We start from the raw sequence: 17,799 nt of genomic DNA on the forward strand, positions 1-17,799 counted from the left end.
ATTTTACCTCAGTATACTTTTCCTACGTTTCTCTCCTGGTTTCGGCTTACAAACACTGACCAAAATGTGTGAACGAGGCCTTAGAATGTTGAGACCAAAACTGGATCCCATATGCTATGTGTGGCACTACAAATTGCAGAAGGGCAACATTACATTGGTAGCAGGGCATTTATATCTCTTTTAAAAGTCCAAACTGGTTGCCATGGGAAACATCTTTATTTTTTTCCTTTGTAGCTGTTTTGATACATTTGCTAAAAAACATACTGGTGTCTGGGATTGGTCGCTATGGGCAACAGCAGTTTTAAGCTTTTTTTTTTAGTGCGTCTGCCGTCTAGCGGCCGTCTCCCAGGCTGTCGCATATGAATGACGTCATGTGAGGGGAGCGCTTTTGGGTGTAACAATATGGCGGACCGCATCCGAGTGTAGCAAAATGCCTTCTGTGGCCATTTGGTGTAGCAAGAGGGCGGCTCCTGTGAGCAGCAGATATTCCGGGCGCGGTCTGCTAGGGGGGGCGGGCTCTCGGCGGCAGCATTGTCAGTCCCGCCTGGCAGCACGTCATCCTCGGAGCGGCTGCCTCGGTCCCGTGTGTGTCGGCGGCGGAGCTGCCTGAAGATGTGTGCGCTCTCGGCCTGGTTCTGGAATGAGCGCTTCTGGCTCCCGCAGAACGTCACCTGGGCGGACCTGGCGGACACGGAGAGCGGCGAGCAGTACCCGCGGGCTGGACACCTCCTGTACGCCTTCCCCACGGCGCTGGGGATCTTCGCCTTCAGGCTGCTGTTTGAGAGGTGAGAGAGGGATGCCATCCCGGCAGCGGGCACTGCCAGTCCCCCGGTGCAGCTGCTCCACCCACCTGTGCTCCCTCCTCAGTGATGTGCTCAGCTGACAGCCCTGTCAGGGCAGCGACCTCCTGCCAGCAGCCTCACCTCGGGGCCTCCACCCTCCTGCCTGGAGGTGGCCTGACATCTGTCACTCAGCACTGGTCACAGGCTTGTGTCCTGATGACGATCCCTGATCGGGGTCTTCTCTCTGCCGCCATGAATGCACCACAGGTCTGCACTTCAGCGCCATCTGATCTGCCTCTACAGCACCCAATGTCTGAAGTAATGGTCCACTCGGAGGCCAGCGCTGCGGAGGGGTCTGTTCTCTCTAATTGCTGGTCCACGACAGTTCTGTGGTCACCCCCAGCGGGGTCTGCCGGCAGCTGGTCCTGGTGTACTGCGCTGTGTCCAGGTCTTGTGCCACACGCTACAGGGGAAGTAAAGGCCACCCGCGCGCCGCACTGGCCACCCGCGCCCCGCACTGGCCATGTGTAAATCTGTCCAGAGCTTTCCCACAGTATGTACTGAACCCTCCATGACGGAGACTGATCCTTTATGCTGCGTTCACACGTCGCATTTTTTTTCGCGGCGGTTTTTAAAGTGCAATTTTGCAGCTAAAACGCAAAAAACAGCATCCCATGCAATCCTATGGGATTCCGCACATGCTGTGCTAATGCTGTGGATTTTCCCGCGGCGGAATCGCATCGTGGAAAAATCAGCAGCATGCTCATTATTTTGCGCAATCGCAGCAATTCCGCCCACATAGGAATGCATTGTTCCGCTTACTTCCCGCATGTGGCTGTGCCCACCATGCCAAAAGTAAGCAGAACATTTGCGGATGGTACCCACAGTCCGGAGGAGAGGAGACTGTCCTCTGGGTTCTAGGTACCATATCTCTGTAAAAAATAGAATTAAAATAAAAAAATCGTCATATTCTCACCTTCCGACGTCCCGCGCAGCGGCCTCAGCGATACACGCGGCAGCTCCCGTTCCCAGTGATGTTTGCGATAATGACCTTTGCTGACCTCGCTAGACATCGACATCATCAAAAGTCATTGCTGCAATGTATCACTGGGAACAGGACCTGCTGGAGCATCGCAGAGGCCTGGGGGCGCTGCGCGGGATGTCGGAAGGTGAATATAACCCGATTTTTATTTATTTTTTTTTAACATTAGATCTTTTTACTACTGATGCTGCATAGACACTATGTTTGACGAGTGTGACCAACCTGTCAATCAGTTCTCCAAGCAATGCTACAGATAGCTTGCAAACCACTAGTTTTTCTGCTGGAAAATAGCGGGAATTTAAAATGCGATTTTCCCGCGGAATGGAATTCCTGCGGTAACTTCCGCGAGAGTTCCGCTACGTGTGAACTTAGCCTTAAGGCCCTTTTACATTTAGCGATGCACCAGCGATCCAACCAGCGATCTGACCCGGTCAGGATCGCTGGTGCATCGCTAAATGATCACTAGTGAGCTTTCATACAGAAAGATCTCACAGCGATGCAGCAGCGACGCAGCGCACGATACTCACCTTTCACACACAGCGATCCTGCGTCCTCCCGCCCGCCTCCACGCGTCGCTGGACGTCACAGCAGGAAGTCTCAGCAGGAAGCGCCCGACGAGAAATGGAGCCGGACATTCTCGCGCGATCAGCGATGGACAGCGGGGGAGCCGGTCGCTGGTAAGTATCACACATAGCGATATCGCTAGCAATATCGCTATAACGTCACAAAACCAGTGACGTTTTAGCGATATTGCTAGCGATATTGCTTAGTGTAAAACCCCCTTTAGGGTGAGGGCAGCTCCTGCTTCAGGGACAAGGTATGCACTAAATCCATCAAGTGGTCTGCTAAATATCTTATACCAAGGTGATAACCTGTTGATCGGTGGGGGTCTGACTGCCGGGGGGCTTGTATACCACTTAGGCAGGAGCAGCAGTGGCCGTGTGTGATCACTGCTCTTCCCTATGGGGCTGCCAGCGCAGTGCTCAGCTTTTACCAGCAGCCTCATAGAGTACTGTATGAATGGAGCGGTGGTCATGTATCCGACCTTCTGCGCCATCTTGAACGAGGATAAATGCTCTGACTATCGGTGATGCTCCCTGTTGCTGGGATGCCTGGCAGCTAGTTGTGGCTTTTCCTGGGGATAGATATAATAACTTGTCTTAATCGGACACATTTTTTAAAGGGAACTTGTCACCAGGTTTTCCCAATATAAAGTGCATCCACCACCATTGAGGCCTCTTCACAGCGTTCTAGGAAGCTGTATGTAAGTCCCCAATCCCTTCTGTAAAACACAAACGAATCTTTTATTTTCCCCCCAATATGGTCTAGTCCAATGGGCATCTTTGGTCTTGATCTCACGCCTCCTCTCTCATAATTGCTGCACTGGGTCATGGGTATGGCACGTCCTGCGTCCCCCAAACTGTGCCCGTCCTCAGCAGAGCAAAGTGCCCCTGTGCAGGAGCAGTGTCATGTAGTGTGCATACGCTGTTATCAGTGCTCTTTGACCTTTCTCGGCGCATGCGCGCTACATCAGTTTGCTCTGTCCTCCGCAGGGCAGAATGAAGGACGCCAGCAAACGAGCGCGATGGGGCACGCTGTGTGGAGGAAGCATATGAAGCGGAGGACGGCGAACGTAAGAGACCAGGCGCCAGATCAACCTTTTCCTTTTTTTGTGTGTGCTATGCAGCTTACTAGAATGCCCTAAAAGAGGTATTACAGAAGCTGTCCACTAGTTGGACAACCCCTTCTCACACCTCGTGCTAGGCCCCGATAAAATAAAAAGAAGCTTATACTCTCCTAACGCGCCTGCTCCGTTCCCGTGGTGTCAGCACTCGAGGTCCCAGCACTCTCGGGCGCTTGTTATGACACGTGACCCCAGCGTCCAAACAGTGTTAGCGTCACTGTTCCCCACCTTTGGAAAAATCAAACATGAAGAGGAAGTCAGGGCTGTGGCTGATCTGACTTCCTATTGATCAGTTTGTCTGAGGGTGGGGACAGTGACGCCAGCACTGATTGGGCGCCGGGGTCACATGTCATAACAACCGCCCGAGAGCGCTGGGACCGCGACTGTCGATACCGCAGGAACTGCTTGATCCTGATGGTGTAGGACGCCCAGAGCTGATGTAAAGGGAGTGTGTCTTCTGGTGAAGATTACATGGACAGCACATGGATGTCAGCCGGTCTCTTCCTCCTCCGCTGATGGAGAGGTCACTGCTAGAAGCCCCCGCACAGTGATGACGACCTTCGTAACCCGGTAGCTGTGTCCACACCGGAAAACCTCTAGTAAAGAATTATTGCAGTAATTCATCTATTATACTGTATTAGTCACCAGTACTTCCTTTTGCTGTGTAACACAGAGCCAACGTTAGTCAGTTGTGGCTGAATGATCCACATTTTTTTTTTTTTTTTTTTTTATGATGTGGTTGTGTCAAATGCATTTTTTTTCCTGCCTTTTGTATCATGGGAAAAAAAGTACCATGTGCAGCGAAAGGCTTGCTCCCACTGGTGCATAATACTGCCCAGTGCGATCTGGTATTTTATCGGATTGGCACAATGTTACACTATGGGGCTGAGCAGATGTGCAATTATTTTCTCGTGCCATTTCAGCACGATAGAACTATCACACTATGCTGCAGGTGCATCCGACAATCAGATCGCACTAACCCATACAAGTCTATGGGCGCGGGTGAAACATCGGACTGCACTCTGATGTCATCCAAGTGCAGTCCGATGTACGCTCATAGACGATGGAGAAATTAAATTCATCTTTTTCGCACCTGTGCTGCCATTCTCTTATGTGAGCGAATCGGATCACACTCTGACCCTCAGTGCACGCTTTGCCAGTGTCATCAGCATAATGTGCCCAATTCTCTCGCAGGAGAGCACATATGCCAGTGTGAGCGAACAGTGTTTTTCTAACTTAAATCAATAGGAACCTTATTCAGAGAGTACTATATTTGGAGTTAGTTTTCATCCACATCCACATGTCCGTTTTCACCGCGTGTGAGCATATGTCACTGTCTACTCCAACATCTCTCCCCATAAAAAAACCCAAACTCCACATCACCATGCTCTTAGTCCATACAGCTGTTTGGTCAGGTTCCAGGACATCAAGTCTCTCTCCCCATAAAAAATCATTGGAGCCTTAAATCACGGGTCCACACAGACTCGTCACTCCTGTGGGATCATTATAATAGGAAAATAAGTTTGTAAATGAGGTACAATGTAAAGAGGTTTTCTCAATAAGTGCATTTATTACCTATCCATAGGTTAGGGGATAAATCTTTGAATGATGGTGGTCCTATTGCTGGGCCCTCCAGTTACCTGGAGAATGGGGGTACCGGAGACCCTTGTGTGAATGGAGTTGTTTGCATGCTTGAGCATCACAATATTCACTTGAATGGGACTGATGAAGACAGCAGGGTTGTCGGACCCCCTATGAGTGATTGGCGCTGTGGTGCTATGTGAACAGCTGCTTGATTCACATAGGGGCCTTTGGGAGCACTGTTCTAGTAATCATGGGCGTCTTAGTGGTCTGACCTTCAGCGATCATACATACGTGTGCATAGGCAATAAATATATTTGCCTAAAAAAATCTTTAAAGGGAGTCCCTCACCAGTTTCTTCACCTAATCTGAGAGCAACATAATGTAGTGGCTTCCTATGGTTACGGGTGTCTTAATACGCCAGAAATGGCTGAGGTTTCTTGTTTTAAACATTTTCTTTTTTCTTCCAGTGTGATTGGCTCCAGCCATCCCCCTTCCGTCTCCTCTCAATCATAATGTAGATACAGAGACCCTGATTCCAGTGATGTCACTTAATAGGCTACTTGTTGTAGTTCTGATCACAGTTTTATCAGCAGATTATCACTAGAGGACTAGTAAACCTGCTGCCATGTCGTCCTCTATTTATGAACTGTGTAACTCCGCCACCGTCGCTGATGGGCAGCTTTGTGTACACTGTGCATAGGCAGAAAGCTGCCAATCTGTGTTGAGGGCGAGGTTATTCGGAGCACTGCTAGATCTGCAGCAGATAAAACTGGTTTTTATCAAAACTGTAGTAAAAACAAAGCGATAGATTCCCTTAAAGAGGTGCCCGTGGCTATAGGTTATATCGGATGTTGGAGGCCCAACACCAGACAGCCCACCAGCTCCAGACAATGTCATAGCTGAGCGATGGATATGCCTTGTCCCCCCCCTCTACTGATGTATCCAAAGAATAGGGGATCAGTCTCGTAGTGGAAACCCCTTTAATAAACACAGCTACAGATACCAACAAAAGTGCTCGAGTCTTGTCCCTTATTTACTCTGCATGTTAGGCGTAGTTCCAGTGCATTAGACGGGGTGAGACTGCACCCTTCTGTTGCAGTGTATATGTGCTCGGGGGGTTAAATAGTTTTTTTTTTTTTTTTTGCCCCAAATTTGCGTCTGTAATTGCCATGCACTCATGTTTCTCAATGATTGCATTGTGTGCTGCCGCCTCTCCTCCGGTCACTGCACCGGCCGCTGCTGCCACCATACCGTCTGTGGATGGCACAAAGGTTGGCTTCTCAGACATGAATGTTGTCTACCTTTTGGTTTGTCCAGATTTATTTTTTGGGAATAGAGCGCAGACCTCTTACTACGAAACCCTGTAACTTGAGGGACTTCATCACTTTCAGTAATTGGTCTTATTTGACATTGAATGGTGTAAGAGAACGACGGGCAGGACGCACAGCACGTGTAGGATATTAGTGGTTTATCAGGTGGCATCCTCCCCAAATATTTGCCACTGAGGTACGGTGCAATGAATGTGAATAGTCCACGAAGTCCCCGTACACATACTGCAGCAAGCTCCATGTAACATCTGCAGATCTTGGGGTGAGCGTCCACACAATGGTGGTCTCCTGACCCTCTTCTGCCTGCTGCAGTGTCCAGGAAATTTCATGAAAGTATGGCAGATTCCATTCAACTCTTTGGAAGTTAAGAAATCAGTCAGCCAAGTATTGATGTAGTGGTTACCGCACTCGGCATGGGTTGGGATGGGGAATCGGAGGTGGACCCCACCTATTATAGTCGTGACACACCCTGTGGATTTACCCGTTGTAATGTGAGGACGTTTCGGGGACGACTTCTGATTTGGCAGACTGTGTGCTGTGTGTTGCTGACAGCATTGTGTTGCATGGCATTGATCCATCCCAATCACGGTTATAAAATATACAGTTTCATAAGCAACCTTCACTCCTTCCACAAAAAGTGATACAGAAACTCTCCGAGGTTAAAGTGTCTTCTACATTACTGCACGTGCCCACGATCAGGAAATGGACGCTATGAATTTTTTTTTTTTAATAATCGCGCTGCAAGACCTTGGTAAATGTAGTATTGTGGAGGGTATCTGACGGCGGGGCCAATCACTGGCTTCAGAGTATGGGACTTGGGAGTCCCCCATGTGAATGGAGCTACGTTGTTTTGTGATGGAGATGGCTGAAAGCTGGCTGTGCGCTGTACTTGGCTATCTCAAGCAGTCCTATCGACAATCAATGAAGTGTTGTCGTGCATTATTCTCCACTTACCTTTCACTAAACTTTTCATGTTGAATTGGACACACAATGTAGTTGTGGCTACAGAGCGGAATAATTATATATATATATATATATATATATATATATATATATATATATATATATATATATATATATATTTTTTTTTTTTTCACCTCAATCTGGAGGTATTAACAACCTAGTCGGCACCTAATAAGTTAATTTTCTTTAAATCCAAGTAGGCGTTATCAGTTTTTCGGGGGGGGGGGGGGGCGTGTATTTCTTCCCCCCTGTATGACACTAACCAGTCATAGGCAGGCAGCAACACATGGGGAATTAAAACTCCCCCCACCGTAATTTAGAACAGGCTATTCCTGTGTGAGATGTAATGGCAGCTCTGATCTCGCTGCAGAGTATTAATAAAGTTACTATGAGCACAGTAGACCTGTATATTGTCATTACAAAAACCGTTTGAGTTTTAATTTCCTGCCAGCGACTGTTGGGGTATGGGCAGTACAGCTAAGCTTAGCTGCGTCACATTATAAAGTCTTCAATTTACCGTAACTCTCTTCTCATAGTGCTACCACCTCTGCTGTACTGTCAGGAGATGACAGATTACAGGTGTAATGAACTGAGGTGTGCTGTGCTCACAGCTCAAAGGTGTCCTGTAAATAAGTGACAATTTACCATCTTTATTAAACCCCTTTTGAGGCCTGTTCACACAAGCCTTGTAGTCCTAGCATTTGTCTTTATAGAAGCCCTTTTCCAGCACATAACTAGTGTCGTTGGCGTTTTGTTGAAGTTTGAGACGAGGATGAATTTTGGTCTTTCGCCTCCCGTGTGCTTCTTTCAGTCCGTCCCAATAATCTCTAGGTGTGAAGGCACCTTTAGACCTGGATTGTGTCTTGGATTATTTACTTTTCTGCACTGATAAGCGTTGTGCGCTCTTCAGGTCGGCATTGACATAACATAACTTTGAACTACAAACTTTGCGATGTAGGGAAATGGAGCATGTAAACATCTTTGTGTCTAGTCTGCGCAGGATTTACTGATAAGCCATGTCATAAGACGGAATTTACATAAGGCTGCATTTACAGGTGATCATCGAAATCACTCGCTGGGCTACATCTAATGCACAGTCGCTCGAGTCCTGAAGATGGATATTTCTATCATACAGGAGCTTCTCACAAAATTAGAATATCCTCAAAAATTAATGAATTTCAGTTCTTCAATACAAAAAGTGAAACTCCTATATTATATAGTCATTACTAACAGTGATCTATTTCATGTGTTTATTTCTGTTAATGTTGATAATTATGGCTTACAGCCATGAAAACCCAAAACTCAGTAAATTAGAATACTTTATAACACCAGCTTGAAAAATGACTTTAAAATCTGAAATGTTGGCCTACTGAAATGTATGTTCAGTAAATGCACTCAGTACTTGGTCCGGGCTCTTTTTGCATCAATTACTGCATCAATTCGGAGTGGCATGGAGGCGATCAGCCTGTGGGTACTGCTGAGGGGTTATGGAAGCAGAGGTTGCTTTGATAGCAGCCTTCAGCTATCTGCATTGTGAGGTCTGGTGTCTCTCGTCTTCCTCCTGACAATACCCCATAGATTCTCTATGGGGTTAAGATCAGGCGAGGTTACTCGCCAATCAAGCACAGTGATACTGTTTTTACACCAGGTATTGGTACTTTTGGCAGTGTGGACAGGTGCCAAGTCCTGCTGGAGAATTAAATTTCCATCTTCAAAAAGCTTGTTGGCAGAGGGAAGCATGAAGTGCTCTAAAATTTCCTGGTAGACGGCTGTGCTGACTTTGGTCTTGATAAAACACAGTGGACCTACACCAGCAGATGACCTGGCTTCCCAAACAATCACTGATTTGTGGAGACTTCACACTAGACCTCAAGCAGCTTGGATTGTGGCCTCCACTCTTCCTCCAGACTCTGGGACCTTAATTTCCAAATGAAATTTTTAAATTTACTTTCATCTGAAAACAACACCTTGGACCACTGAGCAACCGTCCCAGTTTTTTCTCCTTGGCCCAGGTGAGACGCTTTTGGCGTTGTCTATTGGTCATGAGTGGCTTGACACAAGGAATATGCAGCACTTGCAGCCCATGTCCTGGATACGTCAGTGTGTGGTGGCTCTTGAAGCAATGACTCCAGCAGCAGTCCACTCCTTGTAAAGCTCCCCAAAATTTTTGAATGGCCTTTTCTTAACAATTCTTTCAAGGCTGACGTTATCCCGGTTGCTTGTGCACCTTTTTCTACCACACTTTTTCCTTCCACTCAACCCTCCATTAATATGCTTGGATACAGCACTCTGTGACCAGCCAGCTTCTTTAGCAATGACCTTTTGTGGCTTACCCTCCTTGTGGAGTGTGTCAATGACTGCCTTCTGGACATCTGTCAAGTCAGCAGTCTTCCCCATGATTGTGGAGTCTGCTGAAACAGACTAAGGGACCTTTTTAAACGCTTAGGAAGCCTTTTCAGATGTTTTTTGTTAATTATTCTACTTTACTGAGATAATGACTTTTGGGTTTCTTTGGCTGTAAGCCATAAGAATCAACAGATTTAAAAAACATGAAGTAGATCACTGTCTGTAATGACCCTATATAATAAGATTCACTTTTTGTCTTGTAGAATTGAAATAATTTAACTTTTTGATATTGTAATTTTGTGAGAAGCTCCTGTATATACAATTGTGATATGCTGACATTTTACTTTTCTTGGGCCAATGGATATTAATGATGGCCACTGCATTGTCTGAAATTCCTCAGCGGAGAAACATGCACCAAACTTGTAAGCATTGTTGCCTGTACATATGCTATAGCTGACCCCCATCGTCTATGACCTAACCCAGTGTAGTTAATGGCTATATACCCTGAGATGGGCAGGGAAAGGAACCACTTTCCTAAAATCTGCCCTTACTGCTGGCTATTAAGGCTTTGCTCACAAGAGTTTTACCACTGTCAGTTAAAATGGTATTACCGAAAACTTTTTTTTTTTCCTGATTTACGACCTGAGCCTCTGTAGGCATGGTTTCTGTGATGATGGTGGCTCCTATTTACTTGTTGTCTTGCGCCAGCTGCAGCTTACTTTGATTGTGTATCCTGTAATGACACGAGCGATCATTAGCACTGATGGATTAGTTACCTTGAGATATTCTTGTCAGGGATTTGGTTGCAATCCCTGGGCTTAAATTGCATCCTGTGCCTCCGAGAGATCTCTTGTCATCTTACACAAACCCAAATTAAAGTCAGCAGTGATAAGCGACGGCCAGAAAATGCCGATCAGGGCGCTGAATTGATCTACAGAGCGTGTGGGGGGCCGAACATCCAACATTAGGAGAGGGTACGACCGTAAAGGCAGCAATCAATGGCATGAAAAACAAAAGGCCAAGCGTTTCCACCTTACATGGGGTCTGATCCGTTTGATTGGAGACACAGCAACTTGTTTCACCCCTTTCCGATGGGACTTATATTATGGTAGTTTTTGCATTTTATTTTATTCTCAATGTAGCTGTATTGGGGCTTGTTTTTAACGAAACAGGTCGTAGTTTTAAATGTAGCCATTAATACTACGTTATACCACTTTTCTTCTTCTTTTATGCTGGAGAAATGATCTGATAACATGATTTTTCAGATCGTAACAACTACATATTTAAAAAAGAAAAAAATAAATGTATTTCCTGAAACCAATAATGGAAAATCCAAATAGGACATTTTAAGAAATCTCATTCTACTAAACCTATTTGTACCGTAAACTGGCCAATGTTGTGGCTTTCTGTATGTCTGTTTATCCTGCGTATTTCGCCCTTTGCAGTGCCCCTGTTTTCACAACTGTCTTTGCTACAGGAGGTCCGCAGTTAACGCGCGCCGTGGTAGCGAACACTTAGGTTCGCCCCCTCGAGTAATGACTAGGCAAAAAGACAAATGACGTACGACGTGTGTAAGGCTACTTTCACACATCAGGTTTTTTACGACGGGCAGGATCCGGCTATTTTTAGAAAAACTGGATCCGGCGTAAATTTTGGAGAACTGAAAAAACTGATCCGTTTTCTGCCGGATCCGTCTAGCAGGTTTATATCTGTTTCCTGGGGGCCAATTAGATCTGAGCATGCGCAGTTAAAGAAAAACTGAGTCGGTGGCCGGATCCGTCTCTTTCCGGATCCGGCGCCCATAGACTTCCATTGTGGCAAAAAGCCGGCGCTGTCCGTTTTTTTTGCCAGAGACAAAAAACGTTACTAGAGACGTTTTTTCCAGATGCTGGAATCTAAATTTTTGCTGGATCTGGTGAAAACCGGAAGAAACGGAAGGCCATGCGGCGTGATCGGCGCTAATACAATTCAATGAGAGAAACTGTTCCGGCGCCTGATGTCGTCGTATCCGATTTTTCTAAAAATAGCCAGATCCTGCCTGTCGGAAAAAAACCTGATGTGTGAAAGTGGCCTTAAAACAGTATTTCTTATTATTGGTGTACAGTGAAGAAATGTTTTATCCCTGCCCAATGGTTGGGCAAACACCGGCGCACTATATGGTTGCTGATGAGCAGGTGACGCCGGCTGCTCGCTCGTTCTGTCGTCACCTTGTGAATTTGAATGTACTAGACTTACCGATGTGTAATTGATACGCCGCGCCGCCGGGTGCAAGCGGAGACTCTGCTGCCTGTCCGAAAGGTTTCCTGTCTGTCAGTCAACCAGATCACCTGTTTCTTCACACAACTCCTCAATATTTTCATCTATATTGCTGTCAGTGTGTACAGTGGACAGCACACTGACTAATTTTAAAGCCTGACCCAGCACGGTTCATTATACTGGCCAGAATAGAACGGATTCAGTCTGCCATGTTTCCATAGTTACATTGGGGACGCCACACGGTGCGTGTTCATCCTGCGTCTAGGGTGCATACCCTGCGTCTAGGGTGCATACCCTACCCGCCATCACCATTGTCAGAAATGGAGAAAAAAAAAGGAAGTGTGTATAATGGACGCGATCAACCCCAAATTCAAAAGTATAACATGATATATAAAAATAGTAAATTTTATTAGCATACAAGAAAGGACACACATGAGTGACAAGAATTAGATTAAAAACAATTTAAAAAGGCCAAAACAAATTAACCACATATGACACTCCAGAGAAAAAGGTTCTAGAATAGGAACCTAGTGCTCACCTCCTCCAGTGTGCTGGGCAAAGGCACACAATGTAATAAAGTACAAGGATGCAAATATATACATAGAGCAAAACCTATATAAACCCTGTAATAAACATATTAATGTAATATGACGAGGCATTAAATACATAGAGCAAAAAATTGCATCTCCTAAGGAGCAATCAGGTGGACTCCCTACAAGCTACCGTAGAGATACAGACCAATAGCCTTGAGATAGAAAACAAGCAAAATAATATGTCACCGTAAGTAGCCTGCAGTTCTTGATATTGGCTGTCTAAATATATTGAAATCCACAAAATATAATACCACTGGCGAATTAATAAAGCCTCCAGGTATAAATAAATGGATGTAAAGAAGGAGAATATGGAGCTTATACAAAAATAAAAAATATGTATAAGCCACTAAGGCCTCCTATAATGGAGCTTAAAATATCTCTATAATAAGAGACATGTAAGTATGCACAAAATGCCTGTAAGTTACAGACCCATAAAGATAGTGAGTCCTAGAGAGGTCCTGGAACGGAGCCAAATACCCGCATGATGTAATGGGAGGAGGGGGGAGAGAGACCTCACGCGTATCGCCACCTGCAGCGTGGCTTCCTCAGGGGAAATGGAGGTGAACCCCAGTCACCGAGGGCGTCCCTCTTTATATGCTACAGAATTAGCCTATATTACTTACATATGGAGAGCTAGTTCGGCGTTCAAGGAGCCGGCGTCCGGAAGTAGTAAATGCACAGGCGCAGAAGAGGCGCCCTATCGAAACTGAAAGTAAAAAGCAACACCAATGGCGCAGTGTAAGCCAGTACCTGGCGAACATGACCACGCAGGGCCAGAGAAAACAGGCGGCATAATATAGCCACCGAGAGAGAAAAGTATATGCGCAGGCGCCACAAAACCAATAGCGCAGGTGCAGTATAAGCCAGTACAATCACGCAGGTGCAGTGAGAATAGCGGCATACAGTATCCACTAATAGAAAATGTATGCGCAAGCTCCCAAAACAATATCAATGCGCAGGCACAACTAAGATAATTGCAGCCAAAGTCACAAACCATGAGCAGAAATAGATGTACAGGCGTTATATCAAAACGGCGCCTTTAAAGAGAGAATATCTAAATCAATAGCGCTTTCCAGTTAAGATGACGCATATCCACAAACGCTCAATCTAAAGGTGCAGCAAAAAAACACATAATAACCAAAATCACAAATAATGAGCAGAGATATGTGCGCAGGCGCAATGAATGAACAGCGACTCTTTAGAACCATAAAACATTGTTACTTTGCAGCTTGGAACAAAAGTGATGGTAGATAGAAAGATGAGCACAAGAAGCACCTCCAATAAAGATACCGAACACATGCCCAGTGCCAATAACCAACATTTGTAGATTTTTCCAAAGCATCTGAACACTGTCAAATGCTGAAGAAATCTTGGAGTGGTTTTATACACATATTTCTCAACAAAACAAAATTCCCCCATATATGTTGCCAACTCGACATGTATTTTGTATAGGCATCAGACAATGCCATTATTTCTTTTTTTTTTTTTTTTTTTGCTCTTTTATTCCCTCTTTCTCCTCCCTCCCAAAATGTTTCTAAACAATAGATAGCAAATAGACATCATGCAAATACACTAAACCGTAGTTATTTATGTCCTTTCCAGTCGTGTGTGTGTGTGTGGTCAGCAGTCCTCCTTAAATACTCTGTAGTGCCCTCAAGGTTTTTTTGTTTTTCACGCCATCACCATTGTAACACCGTAGATGCCAAACAGGTAGTCGAAGTCGACCCTCGGATCTGTGTTTTTCCTCTGCTGTTGATCCATATGGGGTTTGGCCCCACTGTCATTCGACCAAGCTATTGACAGTGATTTCTGACCAATATAAGCGACGCTGGGACAGGCCACTTATTCCCATTTTTTCTTATTCTGAAACTTTCTAATTCAAGTGAAGAAGTTTGGTAAAACCCCATTCATGTACAGTAGGTACAGAAAGTATTCAGACCCCTTAAAATTTTTCATTTTGTTTCATTGCAGCCATTTGGTAAATTCAAAAAAAGTTCATTTTTTTTTTTTTCTCAGTAATGTACACTCTGCACCCCATCTTGACTGAAAAAAAAAAAAAAGTGTAGAAATTTTTGGCAAATTAAAGAAAAACTGAAATATCACATGGTCATAAGTATTCAGACCCTTTGCTCAGTATTGAGTAGAAGCACCTTTTGAGCTAGTACAGCCATGAGTCGTCTTGGGAATGATGCAACAAGATTTTCTTTCCTTGATTTGGGGATCCGCTGCCATTCTTCCTTTGCAGATCCTCTCCAGTTCTGTCAGGTTGGATCATGAACATTGGTGGACACCCATTTTCAGGTCTCTCCAGAGATACTCAATTGGGTTTTGGTCAGGGCTCTGGCTGGGACAGTCAAGAATGGTCACAGAGTTGTTCTGAAGCCACTTCTTTGCTATTTTAGCTGTGTGCTTAGGGTCATTGTCTTGTTGGAAGGTGAACCTTCAGCCATGTCTGAGGTCCAGAGCACTCTAGAAGAGGTTTTCATCCTTGATATCTCTGTACTTGGCCACATTCATGTTTTCTTCAATTGCAACCAGTCGTCCTGTCCCTGCAGCTGAAAAACACCTCCATAGCATGATGCTGCCACCACCATGTTTCACTGTTGGGATTGTATTGTGCAGGTGATGAGCAGTGCCTGGTTTTCTCCATACATACTGCTTAGAATTAGCCCCCAAAAGTTCTATATTTGTCACATCAGACCAGAGAATCTTATTTCTCATAGTCTGGGAGCCCTTCATGTGTTTTTTGGCAAACTCTATGCGGTCTTTCATATGTCTTGCACTGAGGAGAGGCTTTCGCCGGGCCACTCTGCCATAAACGCCAGACAGATGGAAGGCTGCAGTGATGGTTGACTTTGTGGAACTTTCTCCCATCTCCCTACTGCATCTGTGGAGCTCAGTCACAGTGTTCTTGGGGTTCTTCTTTACCTCTCTCACTAAGACTCCTCTCCCACAGTTGCTCAGTTTGGCTGGATGGCCAGGTCTAGGAATACTTCTGGTGGTCTCAAACCTCTTCCATTTAAGGATTATCGAGGCCACTGTGCTCTTAGAAACCTTGAGTACTGCAGAAATTCTTTTGTAACCTTGGCGAGATGTGTGCCTTGCCACAATTCTGTCTCTGAGCTCCTTGGCCAGTTCCTTCGACCTCATGATTCTCATTTGGTCTGACATGCACTGTGAGCTGTGAGGTCTTAAGGTACTGTCACACTAAGCGATATCGCTAGCAATATCGCTATAACTTGTGACGTTATAGCGATATTGCTAGCGATATCACTGTGTCTGATACTTACCTACGACCTGCTCCCCCGCTGGTTATCGCTGATCGTGCGAGAACGTCCTGGACCGCTTCTCGTCGTCAGCTTCCTGTGGTGCTTTATGTGGAGAGACGAGAGTGGAGCCAGGCGGGAGGATGCAGGATCGCCTGGTGTGACAGGTAAGTAGCGATCCCCGTCCCCAGCGATGTCGCTGGTGAGATCTGCCTGTGTGGCAGCTCACTAGCGACCACTTAGCGATGTACCAGCGATCCTGACCGCATCATATCGCTGGTTGGGATCGCCAGTGCATCGCTAAGTGTGAGAGTACCTTTCCAAATCAAGTCCTATCAGTTTAATTAAACACAGCTGGACTCCAATGAAGGAGTAAAACCATCTCAAGGAGGATCACAAGGAAATGGACAGCATGGGACTTAAATCTGAGCAGAGGGTCTGAATACTTATGACCATGTGATATTTCAGTTTTTCTTTTGTAACAAATTTGCAAAAATGTATACATTTCTGCTTTTTTTTTTTTTTTTCAGTCAAGATAGGGTGCAGAGTGTACATTAATGAGAAAAAAAATAAACTTTTGAATTTACCAAATGGCTGCAATGAAACAAAGAGTGAAAATGTTAAAGGGGTCTGAATACTTTCTGTACCCACTGTATGTGGATTTTAGCTCTGAATTTGCTCCAAAAATCCCTTATAATTCCGTCATTTGAACACTCTAATTATTTCACAGTTTTTCAAGGATGGAAGTTAATCATTCCAATCTCATCCTCAAATACTAATTTATGATAAAATTGATAGAAAAATACTTGAATTTTTTTAAATGGAAAAGTACAAAACTAAATGTAGAGATATGAAAGGAAGGGTGTGTACAGCAGAAGCCGATGCAAATCTGCACCACGCGCGTTGTCAGGAGGTTGGTCGGAGCATACAGTGTGCAGTAGATGATGTTTGTTGTGCTCCATCAGGAGTAATTCCCAGAGGCTTTTAACATGAGGCTTTCACTATGGCTCAGAGACAGACACAGGGATGTGAAATTTCATCTTGTGATGCTAAGAGCGAGGTGCGGCTGGCGAGGCTTACAGGAAGTGGAGTGAAATATTAAGCAGAGGTTTCCCGTATGCGTCGGTCCTGCTGATTTAGTAGTGGTTACGGGCTGTGGTTAGATAATGGCATCTCTATGAAATGGGTGCAGATGGCCTTGTATCCGAGCCAGGTTACCTGCGATACTGGCTTGTAGTTGGTTGACATTAAGCCTTGTTTAGTGTGTAGCTTCTAATGAAATGGCCATTTAGGGTAAGTTCACACCTTGCGGTTTTTCCCAGAAGAAAAAAAGAATTTTTATTGCACGAGCATAGTGAGGTTTTTTTTTTTTTTTTTTTTTTTTTTTTTACCTTGTCCGTGTCAATCCTTTCATTACTTTTTCCTTTTTTAAGCCATTGTAATAAACGTGGGAAAGGCTTTTTTTATTTTTTTTATGCAGTATTTTTCCTGCCTAAAGATGTTTTGATGCAGATCTTCCTAACATGTGCACATACCCTTAGCCCTCCTTCACATGTCAATGTTTCTATTTGTATGGAATATCGTAAAAAAGGAAAAAACACGTGGCGCTATCTAAATGTAGTAAGTTTAGGTCAAGTTGTATAAGGAAACCTGCTCACCTGATGTAGTTGTGCTGCCTGAGGCACAACTCTCATTTTTGGTTTGGTTCAAAAGTGATATACCGCAGCTATTCCCGGAGACACAGGGGAAACCGCTTCCAGGAGTTTCCCACAGTGGAAGAATCAGAAATGGAGACCAGGATCAGCGCAGTCTTCTGTTGTCCCGATTTAATCTAGGACGTGTCTTTTTCATTGCTTCAATGAGCATTTATTTAAAAATGGAAGATTATGAAACCACTAGTTTATGCAACGCGTTTTGGCAGCTTACAGCCCACATCAGATGTATAAGGCTGAGTG

General features: G+C 45.1%; 1 protein-coding gene across 2 annotated transcripts in view; it reads left to right on the forward strand.

Annotated features, from left to right (window-relative positions):
• The first annotated feature begins 443 nt into the window (after nucleotides 1–443).
• Nucleotides 444–17,799, forward strand: part of CERS5 (ceramide synthase 5) — an 88,106-nt gene continuing 70,750 nt past the window's right edge. Inside the window, exon 1 of one of the 2 annotated variants that reach the window (XM_073546121.1) lies at nucleotides 444–785. In XM_073546121.1, the coding sequence (XP_073402222.1) occupies nucleotides 613–785 (173 nt within the window). In that variant the 5' untranslated portion in view covers nucleotides 444–612. The remainder of the gene's footprint in view (nucleotides 786–17,799) is intronic. The other variant, XM_073546122.1, reaches the window with a different exon arrangement.

Source organism: Dendrobates tinctorius, unplaced genomic scaffold (assembly GCF_039654945.1).
Source record: "Dendrobates tinctorius isolate UK_male_01 unplaced genomic scaffold, ASM3965494v1 ptg000145l, whole genome shotgun sequence".
Taxonomy (NCBI): domain Eukaryota; kingdom Metazoa; phylum Chordata; class Amphibia; order Anura; family Dendrobatidae; genus Dendrobates; species Dendrobates tinctorius.